Source organism: Lepidochelys kempii, chromosome 1, assembly GCF_965140265.1.
Source record: "Lepidochelys kempii isolate rLepKem1 chromosome 1, rLepKem1.hap2, whole genome shotgun sequence".
NCBI lineage: Eukaryota > Metazoa > Chordata > Testudines > Cheloniidae > Lepidochelys > Lepidochelys kempii.
Genome location: NC_133256.1, coordinates 289,692,024 through 289,704,258, shown reverse-complemented (window position 1 = coordinate 289,704,258; position 12,235 = coordinate 289,692,024). Strand labels below are relative to the sequence as shown.

The 12,235-nt window shown below is 40.8% G+C and overlaps 1 protein-coding gene across 3 annotated transcripts in view; it reads left to right on the top strand.

The window, feature by feature from the left end:
- Positions 1-4,054, top strand: part of RXYLT1 (ribitol xylosyltransferase 1) — a 31,357-nt gene extending 27,303 nt beyond the window's left edge. The window contains exons 7-8 of one of the 3 annotated variants that reach the window (XM_073327909.1): positions 2,789-2,958; positions 3,006-4,054. In XM_073327909.1, coding sequence (XP_073184010.1) covers positions 2,789-2,937 — 149 coding nt within the window. In that variant the 3' untranslated portion in view covers positions 2,938-2,958; positions 3,006-4,054. Of the gene's footprint in view, positions 1-2,788 lie in introns of all 3 variants that reach the window. The other 2 variants (XR_012156772.1, XM_073327908.1) reach the window with 2 other exon arrangements.
- Positions 4,055-12,235: the final 8,181 nt, after the last annotated feature.

Sequence of the window (12,235 nt, the reverse complement as noted above, 5' to 3'; positions counted from 1 at the left end):
TGATTTTTCCAGGATCTGAGGTGAGGCTGACCGACCTGTAGTTCCCCAGATCCTCCTCCTTCCCTTTTTTAAAGATGGGCACTACATTAGCCTTTTTCCAGTCATCCAGGACCTCCCCCGATCGCCATGAGTTTTCAAAGATAATGGCCAATGGCTCTGCAATCACATCCACCAACTCCTTTAGCACCTTCGGATACAGTGCATCCAGCCCCATGGACTTGCACTCGTCCAGCTTTTCTAAATAGTCCTGAATCACTTCTTTCTCCACAGAGGGCTGGTTCCTAATCCATGCAGTTGTTCAATCTCCCTGTGAAGTCTTTACCACCTTCTGCTACAAATTATGGAAATAAATGATGCTAAAGGAAAGCATTATTTTGTTATGATCCACACTCTTAGAATTAATATATGTCACTTGGATATACCCATTCTCTGTATGAAAGAGTACATCTTTCAAAGAGCCTATTACAATTTCTCAGCTGTTTAATGTAGCAAGCATAATGTAACTTTCTTGTGAAGGGTACATTAGATGGTAAAATGAAAACAATGTTTGATTTATAACAGTTCAGGAGGCAGAGAGATAATATACTTACTGATTATTTTATCAATTCCCAGCAGAACTTGACAAAAATATCTGAGTTGCTGAGAAATATTTTTGGTCACAAAATAAAGAAGTTGTATAAAATATTTTCTTTTGACCATCCATGTCCAAATACATGTTAATATTCTGTTTCGATTACCTTATTCCTAGAGTAAATTTTCCTATCAGCCAACATTAGCCATGGGGATATACTGAACAATTTCCTATTCTCGGTAGCTTTCAGGACAGAGCCTGTCCACTTATGATTACTAAAGACCTCATGACTGATTTCTAAGAGTAAAGGTGTTAACTCATGTATTTTGGGTACATTACTGACATATTGTGATGGGGTTTACAAACCCCACACTAAGGCTGAGGCAGGAGAAAGGCTGGAGCAGAACTGGGCCAGAAAAACTCTGCACCTCAGGCACTGCCCAGCATCCTCCGGCAAAGGAGCAGGATAAAGAGAGGTCCAGCAGCCCAAGCAGGGTGGGAGAAGAGAAGCCACATCCAGGAGGAGGAGAAGCTCTTACCGAGGAGGTCTGAGTGTGAGTCTTACCCCTGGGGTGAGATCCCAAAGGAGTCAAGGGAAAGGAGGACTACTTGCAGGGCCAGAGAGTCATCTGCAGCAGCCCTGAGACTCTGGGGTTTGGAGCAAAGGATCATAATTAAATAGTAGCCATGCCCCAAATGGAGGCAGGGGCTTGGGTAGGAAGTGGCCCGGGGGAGTTGAGCAGGAGGGGGGCTGAGCATAGGCTATCCCACACTGTCACACTTTCAGGTCTCAGCCAGAACATGGTGGAGCAGGAGGGCCTGGGTTGTCTCCTGCCTAGCCCAGATTCCCCTATGCCTAGTGCTGGGATGGGTAGGACTGGGAGGAACAGACCCAGCTGAACCCTGTTCAGAAGGTCCCAGATACACTAAACTAAAAGAGAAACAGGCCAGCTGACCGAACAGACAACCCCACTACAGCTACCTCAGCTAAACTACAATTCAGTTGATTACATTCTACCCTTCATCCTTTCAGTCCTCTAAACAATAGCGTCACTTCCTGTGCTGTTATTGTGCCGTGTTGGCAGGCACTATTAAGTCATGTTGCACGTACACCCCAGAGGTTGCTGATATTGGTGGTCACTGAAGTGGCTCCTAAATGAACAGTACATCATTAGCAAAGCATGTTTGGGAGAGTGGTGTGGTCTAGTGAGCTGGCACAGAACTGGTTCTTCCAAAATGTTGAGTTATGCAAGGGGAACAAGATCAGGTAGGGAAATATTATGTCTAGATTATCTGACACTGGAAACAAGAGGAGTCTAATAAACTCCCTGAAATGGGGAGCACAGCATACCTATGGTATTTCACTGCTAGCTAAGTTGTGCCAATAAAGGGCAAGGAGCACAGACTTTGCACCAGAGGGCAGCCACACAAAAAAGTGCTGGTCTTCTGATTTTTCCTGTTATGGTGGTCTGTTTTCTCCTAGCGTGTGTTGAATAGCAGTAATTAGGCTTCGCAATATTCTGTTTTGTTAAGATAATTTATACATGATGAACTGTAGTGATATTTGTGCACTTGCACATTGCTTTATCCACAACAGCTTTAAATAGAAATTAATTTCATCCTTCCTTTTTGATGAGCATTGTCCCTTCGTTCACACTGCAGGTGCCTAAAGCCATTTGTGCATGTTTGTTCCAGTAATTTTCCTCTGTTGATTACATTTACCAATTTTTAAATCCTAAGAAACTAATGAAGTGCCTTCATTAGTGTATGCATTTTTACAGTATTACTGTGGAGCTGAAATAGAAGCTCCCTCTGTAACTAAATAAGATAAAGTACAAAATTTGTTCCTAGAACTAGACTAAAGCTATACTTTGAGGGCTATTTTATGAAAGATCTTGTCGGGGTCTTAAAACAACTATCAGAAGTGGATTTAGTGGAAGGAGCCATAGTACAAAATTATCTCCTTTTTAGGAGTCACAATGATTATTGGGATATCAGAATACCATTTTGCTAAGGTAATATGTGTAGGGCAAAGGCAAATATTTTCAGTGATTACATGGTGGTATTGTAGTGAATTATGAAAATCTATCAGAATCGGGCATTTCCTCCAGACTACTTAAGACAAAGAATATGTAGCTCTTACATGGTGCTTTTCATCCATGGTTTTCAAAGTACTTTTTGTTCTGCGAATCCTGATTCTCTATATATTTTGCCTAGCATGTATCAACGCCACCAGCAAGAAGACCAGGAGGAATTTCACACAGATAAAGTATCCAATCAATATCAGCTTCTCAGCATGGAAACCACAGAAAACATCTCTGACGATCCAGTTGGTGGAATGTGACATAAGTATGTCATACTTATGACATAAGACATGTATGTGACATGTGACATAAGTATGTCATACTTATGACATAAGACATGTATGTGACATAAGTGAGGATGACTACTCAGACCAAACCGCAAGACTATCAAGTGCGCTCGTGTAGAGATTTCCATCCAGCCAAATAAGACAGATTTTCTGCTAAGAATAAAGAAAGAAAAGAAAAACATTCTGCAAGGGATAGGCAGATAAAAGGATGATGTGTTGTCTTTCAAGATCCACAGCACGAGATATGACTGAAAGATTGGATTGTCTTCTGATGTCAGCAGACAAAGCTCTACTAGTGAGGGAGCATTTCAGCATGGTGCCTCCCTGATTCTAGGGAACTCTGAAGGCTGCTGCAGGAGAGGAATGTCCAAGTGACCTTCTCAGAGATCCTTCCTGTCCGATGAACAAAGAAAGGCAGAAGATTCTGGACATGAACCACGGGTTAGATGAGCGGTGTAAAGTAGAGGGTTTGGATTTTGTGGAACTTTGGGCCATCATCTCTGGGGAAGGGGAGCTATATAATTTGGATAGCCTCCACCGCAGTAAAAGAACCAATCTTCTAGGAGACAGGTTGCCTAGACTAGTCAGGAGGGGGTTAAACTAACAACAAAAGGGGAGGATGGACAGGGGAAACAAACAAGCGCTCATTTCACACAAAATCAACATGTCAAAAACAAAAATTAATCAAAGCACCAAGGGATGTGAACAGAAGAGATTCTTAATTATATACACCAATGCTAGGGGCCCAGATAATAAACGAGAGGAATTAGAATTGCTTGTTTGAGTATAAATTCAATTTAGTTGGTTTTGCTGAAACCTGGTGAGAAGATTTGCATGATTGGAATGTTAAAATCGCTGGTTATAACCTATTTAGGAAGGATTGTCTAGGCAAAAAGGGTGGGGATTGGCATTGTTTAAAATGGCATTACTTTTTTTTCGAGTAACTGACAACTCAGAGGCAAATTATCCTGAATGCTTTTGGATCAATGTTTAACAGATAAACCACAAGACAGGGTACTAGTTGGTGTCTGCTAAGGCCATCAAATCACTTGAACAGGATAACAGGCTCCTTAAGCACTTATCTATAATGTAAAAAGAAAAGGAGGACTTGTGGCACCTTAGAGACTAACAAATTTATTTGAGCATAAGCTTTCATGAGCTACAGCTCACTTTATTGGATGCATTGTAGCTCACGAAAGCTTATGCTCAAATAAATTTGTTAGTCTCTAAGGTGTCACAAGTCCTCCTTTTCTTTCTGCGAATACAGACTAACACGGCTGCTACTCTGAAACCTATCTATAATGTGTAGAGGGAGGAAAAAGCAGCATTATCCTGGTGGAGTTAATTCTGAGTGATATGGGGGAAGCAATAGATGGGATCTACCTTGATTTTAGTAAGGGTTTTTGATACAGTCCCACACAACATTTTCATAAGCAAACTAGGGAATTTGGTCTAGATTAAATTACTAGAAGGTGAGTGCCCAACAGGTTGAAAGACTGTATTCAAAGAGTAATTACCAATGCTTTGCTGTCAGACTGGGAGGGTGTATCAAGTGAGATACTCCAGAGGTCAGTCCTGAGTCCAGTACTAGTCAATATTTTCATTAATTACTTTGATAATGGAGTGGTGAGTATGCTTATAAAGTTTGCAGATGACACCAACCTGGGAGGAGATGAAAGCACTTTGGAGGACAGGATTAGAATTCGAATTCAAAATCAAAATTTCTCCTTGAGAAATTGGAGAATTAGCTTGAATTCAACAAGATGAAATTCAATAAAGATAAGGGCAAAGTACTACAGTTAAGAAGGAAAAATCAAATGCACAACTACAAAATGGGGAATAACTGGCTAGGTGGTAGTTATGCTGAAAAGGAACCAGGGGTTATAATGGATCACAAACTGAATGTGTCAACAATGTGATGCAGTTGTGAAAAAGGCTAATATTCTGGGGTGTATTAACAGGAGTGTTGTAAGACAGACCCGGGAATAATTGTCCCACTCTACTCAGTACTGGTGACTCCTCAATTGGAGTGTTGTGGTCAGTTCTGGGCACCACACTTTAGAAAAGATGTGGACAAATTGGAAAGGGTCCAGAGAAAAGCAACAAAAATGATAAGTTTAGAAACCTGACCTATGAGGAAAGGTTAAAAAAATTGGGCATGTTAATTTTGATAAAAGAAGACTAAGGGGAGACCTAGTTAGTCTTCATACTGTGTCTGACCAAAAAGCAGACCAATCGCTATTCAGTTGAGATTAAGGCATTCTAGTTTTGGGGTTGCTGATAACATTTTGGAGAAGTTTTCTAGACTGAGTTATACAGGAGGTCAGACTAGATGATCACAGTGGTCCCTTCTGGCCTTGGAATCTCTGAACATGTTAAGTGCTGTTAAAGAGGATGGGGATTAATTGTTCTCTGTGTCTACTGAAGGTAGGATAAGAAGTAATGGGCTTAATCTGCAGCAAGACCGATTTAGGTTAGATATTAAGCAGAAAACTTTCTAACTGTAAGGGTAACTAAGGTCTGGAATAAGCTTCTAGGGGGGACTTTAGAATTCCCATCATGGAGGTTTTTAAGAACAGGTTGGACAAACACCTGTCAGGGATGGTCTAGGTTTATTTGATTCTGACCCAGCACAGGGAACTGGACTTGATACGCTCTCGAGATCCCTTCCAGCCCTACATTTCTATGATTCTATTCTGGAGGTTTGATGCTGCCAGTACTCAAACATCCTTGGAATTACTAAAAATTAAAGATAAAATTTGCTAACTCGAGTAGCATTGCATCCAACACGGCAATTCTATATCAAACCTCACCTTGACAAATAGAGATGAATTGATCATATAACTAAAAATTATTGGTTGCTTAAGTACAAGTGATCATGACTTCATCACATTTATTATGTACAAACAGAATAAAATCCCAAACAATAATTATATATATTAGTTAGTGCTTTAAAAGGGCCAGTTTCATAAAGTTGAGAACAATTATGAGCATAAACTGGGAGAAAGTTTTAACAAAACATGAATGACAGTAGGAACCTGCTTAAGAATATTTTACTAGATGTCCAAAAGCCACAATCCCACACTAGACAAAGAAGGCTATATTGATTATATCTAGATACAAAAAATGAGGCCATACTTCCAAGATTGGGGACTCTATCCTGGGAAGCAGTGATTCTGAATAAGATTTGGGGGTTGTGGTGGAAAATCAGCTGAACTTGATGTGATAGTGTGGCCAAAAGAGCTAATGCAGTCCTATGATGCATAAACAGGGAAATCTTGAGTAGGAGGTGGAGAGGGTATTTTAGCTCTGTATTTGGCACGGGTACAACCACTGCTGGAATACTGTGTCCAGTTCTGTCCCATAGTTCAAGAAGAATTTTGATAAATTGGAGACGGTTCAGAGAAGTGACATGAGAATGACTGAAGGATTAGAAAACTTGTCTTATAGTGATAGACTCAAGGAGTTCAATTTGTTTATCTTAACAAAGAGGTCAAGGTGTGATTTGATTACAGTCTATAAGTATCTACATGGGGAACAAGTATTTAATAATGGATTCTTCAGTCTAGCAGAGAAAAGTATAACATGATCCAATGGCTGGAAACTGAAGATAGACAAATTCAGACTGGAAATAAGGCATACCTTTTTGACAGTGAGAGTAATTAATCATTGGAACAATTTACCATGTAGATTCTCCATTACTGACCATTTTAAAATCAAGATTGGATGTGTTTCTAAAATATGTGCACTAGGAATTATTCTGGGGAATTTCTATGGCCTGTGTTATACCAGAGGTCAGACTATGTGATCACAGTGGTCCCTTCTGGCCTTGGAATTTATGAATCTGTATATCAAAGGTTAGTTGAAAAGTTAATAATGTTGCAGTTTTTATACTGGAGATAAAAACATGGTTTCTGTGTATTTCAGTCACTCAGATCTGTTTGCTAAAATCCCAGATAGTCTTTTACTTGCAAATATCATCAGAATTGCTCCTTGACAGAAAGGTACTAGTTAATGTATTCCTATGTACCCATGGGATATTGCTGTTTGCTGCTCCTCCTAATCTAATAATCTAAACCCATCAAAGCATTTTAATTTTAATCCAGTCAGGTGGAAAAATTAGAGCAGATATTTCTGATCAGCCTCTGAGCCTTAGTTTCAAATAACCAGGAGAATGCTGGCAGATGCTGTTAGGGGGCTTATTCCTTCACCCACTTACTTCCCTGGTCCTTCTCGCATGAATAGAGAGCAACAATACCCGAAGTCCAAAGGTGCAAACAATTCGATGTTTATTGGGGTGAACTTCCAGCAAGCATGATTCCAGTTTCCTTCCTTAGTATCCTCCTTCCCAGCTCTGACACCACAGAGCCTTACACCTGTGTCCCTGTTCCCATTACTACCCTTAGCAAAACATGATTCCAATTTTCTTATCCCCATTCCCTGTTCCCATTTCCCCCTTCAGCAAAACATGATTCCAATTTTCTTACCCCCATTCCCTGTTCCCATCTCACACACCCACATGCCCATGCCCACCCCCGCCCATGCCCAGTCACTTCCTCATTGACTACAGATTATATAGTAAAACTTGAGTTCTGCTTAGCTATACCTTAACCAATCATTTTCCTGAAATTTAACTAACCAATCCTAACATATTGTAACATGATTATGTAACCAATTATATCCCACCACCTCAATTAGTTTACACCCAGCAAAATTAATTATACAGCAGACAGGAACAATCACAGAACCAGACAGAGATTATACAGACAAACAACAGCAAAGTGGGAACTATAATGACAAAACAATACAGAAGTGAGGATTTCACATCCCAGCTATTGATAAGTGAGTTCTTGCCAGACAGGATGCTATCAAACTAAGTTTCCTTTTACATTTTCTAGGCACTTCCCTTTCTCTGGAGGTGATAGGAATACAATCCTGTCCTGATAGTGCCTAACAGCCCAATAGCACCTTATTTCAATGTGACTAGTTTGGAATGTGAGGAGGTGACCGTTCGCTTCCCAGCTTATGGCTGCCTCTGCTGCTTAGCCAAAGGCCTGAGCCTAAGCACAGGGCCACAAACTGTCACAGTAAGAGAAGGCCCTTACACCAGCAGACAGTGATTTTGATTCTTTCTTTTATACCTCTATCACTAGCCAAGTGATAAGAATAACCTAAATTCTTAGAGTATAGGCCTTTGCAGACAGGCCTGAATATCTATATCCTAACAGATGCCTGTTCTGCACACAGAAAGGCAGATCTAAAGTTGCACTTAGCTGCTTACGGACTTTCAATTTTTGCTCAGCAGGGTCTCACAAAATTGTGGGGCAGAGGGAAAGGATGAGCAGGGAGAATCAGTTTCCTACCAGATGGGACATAATCCTTATTTTTCCAGTTTAGTGGAACACTGGACATTTTTCTTGATTACTGTGATTAAAAAGTAGTATGTGTAATAGTCCATTGATTTTTTTAAAAAATGTTAATCATTTAATAGCATGCACCTTTGTGCCATTTGCTTTGTTTGCTCTCATTCAACTGATGATCATGGAAACATGTCCAGGGATCTTAATTACCTTAAAACTCCATCATTATTAACAGCTGTAGTAATGCTTGTTTTGTGTTTTATATTCAAATAAAGTCATAGGCCACAGTCCTGCAAATGCTTAGGCATGTGAGTAACCTTCCCATGTTAGTTGTGACAGCTACCTGAGTGGTACTATTCACATGTGTACAGTTACTCACGTGCATACATTTGTAAAAATAAAAGGTATTGTCAAGGTTCCTCCCCCACTCTGAACTCTAGGGTACAGATGTGGGGACCTGCATGAAAAACCTCCTAAACTTATCTTTACCAGCTTAGGTCAAAACTTCCCCAAGGTACAAAATATTACACCCGTTATCCTTGGACTGGCCGCTACCACCACCAAACTAATACTGGTTACTGGGGAAGAGCTGTTTGGACGCGTTCTTCCCCCCAAAATACTTCCCAAAACCTTGCACCCCACTTCCTGGACAAGGTTTGGTCAAAAGCCTCACCAATTTGCCTAGGTGACTACAGACCCAGACCCTTGGATCTTAAGAACAATGAACAATCCTCCCAACACTTGCACCCCCCCTTTCCTGGGAAATGTTGGATAAAAAGCCTCACCAATTTGCATAGGTGACCACAGACCCAAACCCTTGGATCTGAGAACAATGAAAAAGCATTCAGTGTTTTACAAGAAGACTTTTAATAAAAAATAGAAGTAAATAGAAATAAAGAAATCCCCCCTGTAAAATCAGGATGGTAGATATCTTACAGGGTAATTAGATTCAAAAACATAGAGAACCCCTCTAGGCAAAACCTTAAGTTACAAAAAAGATACATAGACAGAAATAGTTATTCTATTCAGCACAATTCTTTTCTCAGCCATTTAAAGAAATCATAATCTAACACATACCTAGCTAGATTACTTACTAAAAGTTCTAAGGCTCCATTCCTGATCTATCCCTGGCAAAGACCAGCATACAGACAGACACAGACCCTTTGTTTCTCTCCCAGCTTTTGAAAGTATCTTGTCTCCTCATTGGTCATTTTGGTCAGGTGCCAGCGAGGTTACCTTTAGCTTCTTAACCCTTTACAGGTGAGAGGAGCTTTCCCCTGGCCAGGAGGGATTTCAAAGGGGTTTACCCTTCCCTTTATATTTATGACAGGTATTCTTTACTTTTTAAAGATTCTCAATCTGCCTGATTCTTATCAACTGTTTAAAGAGCTTGTGACAATTTCAGTTTCAGCCTTAATAATATTTATCAGTTTTTAAAAGTACCTAGAATCATAGAAAATTGGAAGCTAAAGATGAAACTTTTTTCTATGAGAACAGTGTCAGAGTATTTGCTAGCCCCTTTAAGGGAAGATACTGGCCCAGCACAACCCTGTTCCCAGTTCAGCTGAAAACTAAGGCATTCTTGGAATCATAGTTGCAGGGGCTGATCGAAAATGTAGGCCTCACAGTAAGGAATGCTGGGAAATAAGCTGTGTATATAAAAACTCCCTTTTGCTTAGTGAGATGAGGGAGACCTAAATGAAATAGGACCTGCTGTTGGGTCTCTCCACTTTCTTTTCATGAGCCTGGGAAGAGGAGAAGGCTAGGGGGACAGTCACAGAGCTAAGGAAAATACCCCCACAGGAAAGGTTGGTGTTTTGACCACTAAGTCAAAGAAAACCAAGCCCCAAGTGTGAAATGAAAGGACTGTCACATAAACATGGATAGTTTGAGGACAGATCAGACAGCCACACCATTGTTTAGGGCCCTGCAGCTGGAGCACATATATAAGGGAGGGTCTCTTTGCCTCTGAGGGATCATCCTGGTGCATTGTTGTGATACCCTAATAGGACCTTAAAAGTCAATAGGTTTATTGTTACTGCTTTCCAGCTGTTTGGAACTATTATTCTTGATGTAACATTATAGCTGATTTAAACAGTCATCTCATCTTAGAAATATTTCTCATGTTGCATATTTTTCTTTAGAAACTAGTACTGCATAACAGCAATAAGACATGACAGAATATGTATAATCCAATAATAACACCTTGTTGGTTAATAGCATTTGGCCTCCAGCCTTGGGCATAGCAACTACAAAGCTTGTTTTTAGATCACAGTGCACAGCCCATCACATCTTAATGATTAAGGGCCTGAAGCGGACAACAAAGTAATCCCCAACTGTTGTCATTGAAAAGATGTTTTCCATTGTATTGCCCAAGAGGGAATGGCCAATGAGTTACAGAGAAGAACAGATTAGAGTTAATCAAATGTATCTTTTTATTAGCTGAGCGTCTGGGAGAGGAAGAACTATCCAGTGAGTAGGGTGCTAGTATAGGAGTTGGCAGACCGGGGTTCTGTTTGCTGCCCCACTACAGACCTCCAGTAGGGCCACCATACTGTACAAAAGAATGAATAGGACTGTATACTCCCCTCCACCCTTCAAACTACACAGCAGGAGAATACAAGCCTCCTGAAATGCACCTCTCTGAAGAGCCAGGAATCTGCTTCATCATCTAGCAACTGGATCCAGGAACTGATACAGGCCTGTGATTTTCAGGGATACAAATGGAAGACTCTTTGGCTATCAAGCTATAAGGAGGCAGGGGAGTCTCTTTCCTCCTGAGCCTTTTCTGACTCTACCCTCCCATGGGTGTCAGCATGGCTCACAGAGCTCCACTCAGTACTCCTGTGCTCTAACCTGTCTTGTGGTCTTTGAAAGCCACGGCGTGGGAGTGATGCTGCTCTGGGAAACAGTTTACAATGCAAATTGCATAATTTTTGCTGCTGTGGCAAAGTGGGATATGCCACACTGAGTGTCCATGCCCTTGCCCCCTCTCCCACACAGAACACAACAATCCCTTGTGGAGACCAAAGAAGGAAGAGGGGTGGCTATCTGATGGAGCAGCAGAATATATTTCAGTGATGGGGGTGTATGTGCCAGAGTGGGGCAGGAAAGGAACAACTAGCCATGAAGACTGGCCTGGGATTCCAGGCTTGGAATGAACAGCTGGCAGCTGGAGCTTGTTAAACCACTAGGAGGTGAAAGAGAGAGCTGCACCTCATCCCCTGCTGAAGTGGAGGAAGCAACAAAAATACAGCACATAGATTTTGGGGGAGAATGAAAAAGTAATGTTAGGAAGGAACAGGAGCTGATCTCTACCTAACTCAGGAGACTCCTGAACTAAATCAAAAACAACCTGCAGAGTTCTACAGGGAAAAGAAAAGTGTGAAGATGATAACAGTAAATGGCCGCTGGGATAAAGTGTCACACTGTATGTTTGGTTTGGGAAAAGCTAAAATTTCATTAGCGTATTAGTATATAGGACATAGCACTTTTATTCTCATACCTGGTGCTGTGAAGAAAACCTTCACATTTGTCCTCACTCTACTATTCATCTACAACAAAGAGCTTATCAGAGGTTTGCCACAATTAACAACACCCACACAAAATAAGAGTTTTGTACAGCATGCCCCTTTCTTCAGCAAAAGCTGAAGTTGCAGAAGTATCCTTTTGAACACAGCAGCATCAAACTTACTGGAGGTTGAGCACAAAGGATTTCCACTTTACTTTGAAACCACTTGAGAATCTTACAGTTGCAGAGAATAAAGTTGCCTTTATGTAGGGTGGATTCTCCCATTACTAACCCCCAAGGGCTGTTAGTCAAGTAAGAAAAATATGAAATATACATTTCAGTTTCAGTTAATCCTTTGGTGTGGAGACTTCCAGTGAGGTTAGGAGAATGCATTTTTGAGATTGTTTCCTTCCTCTGTTTTC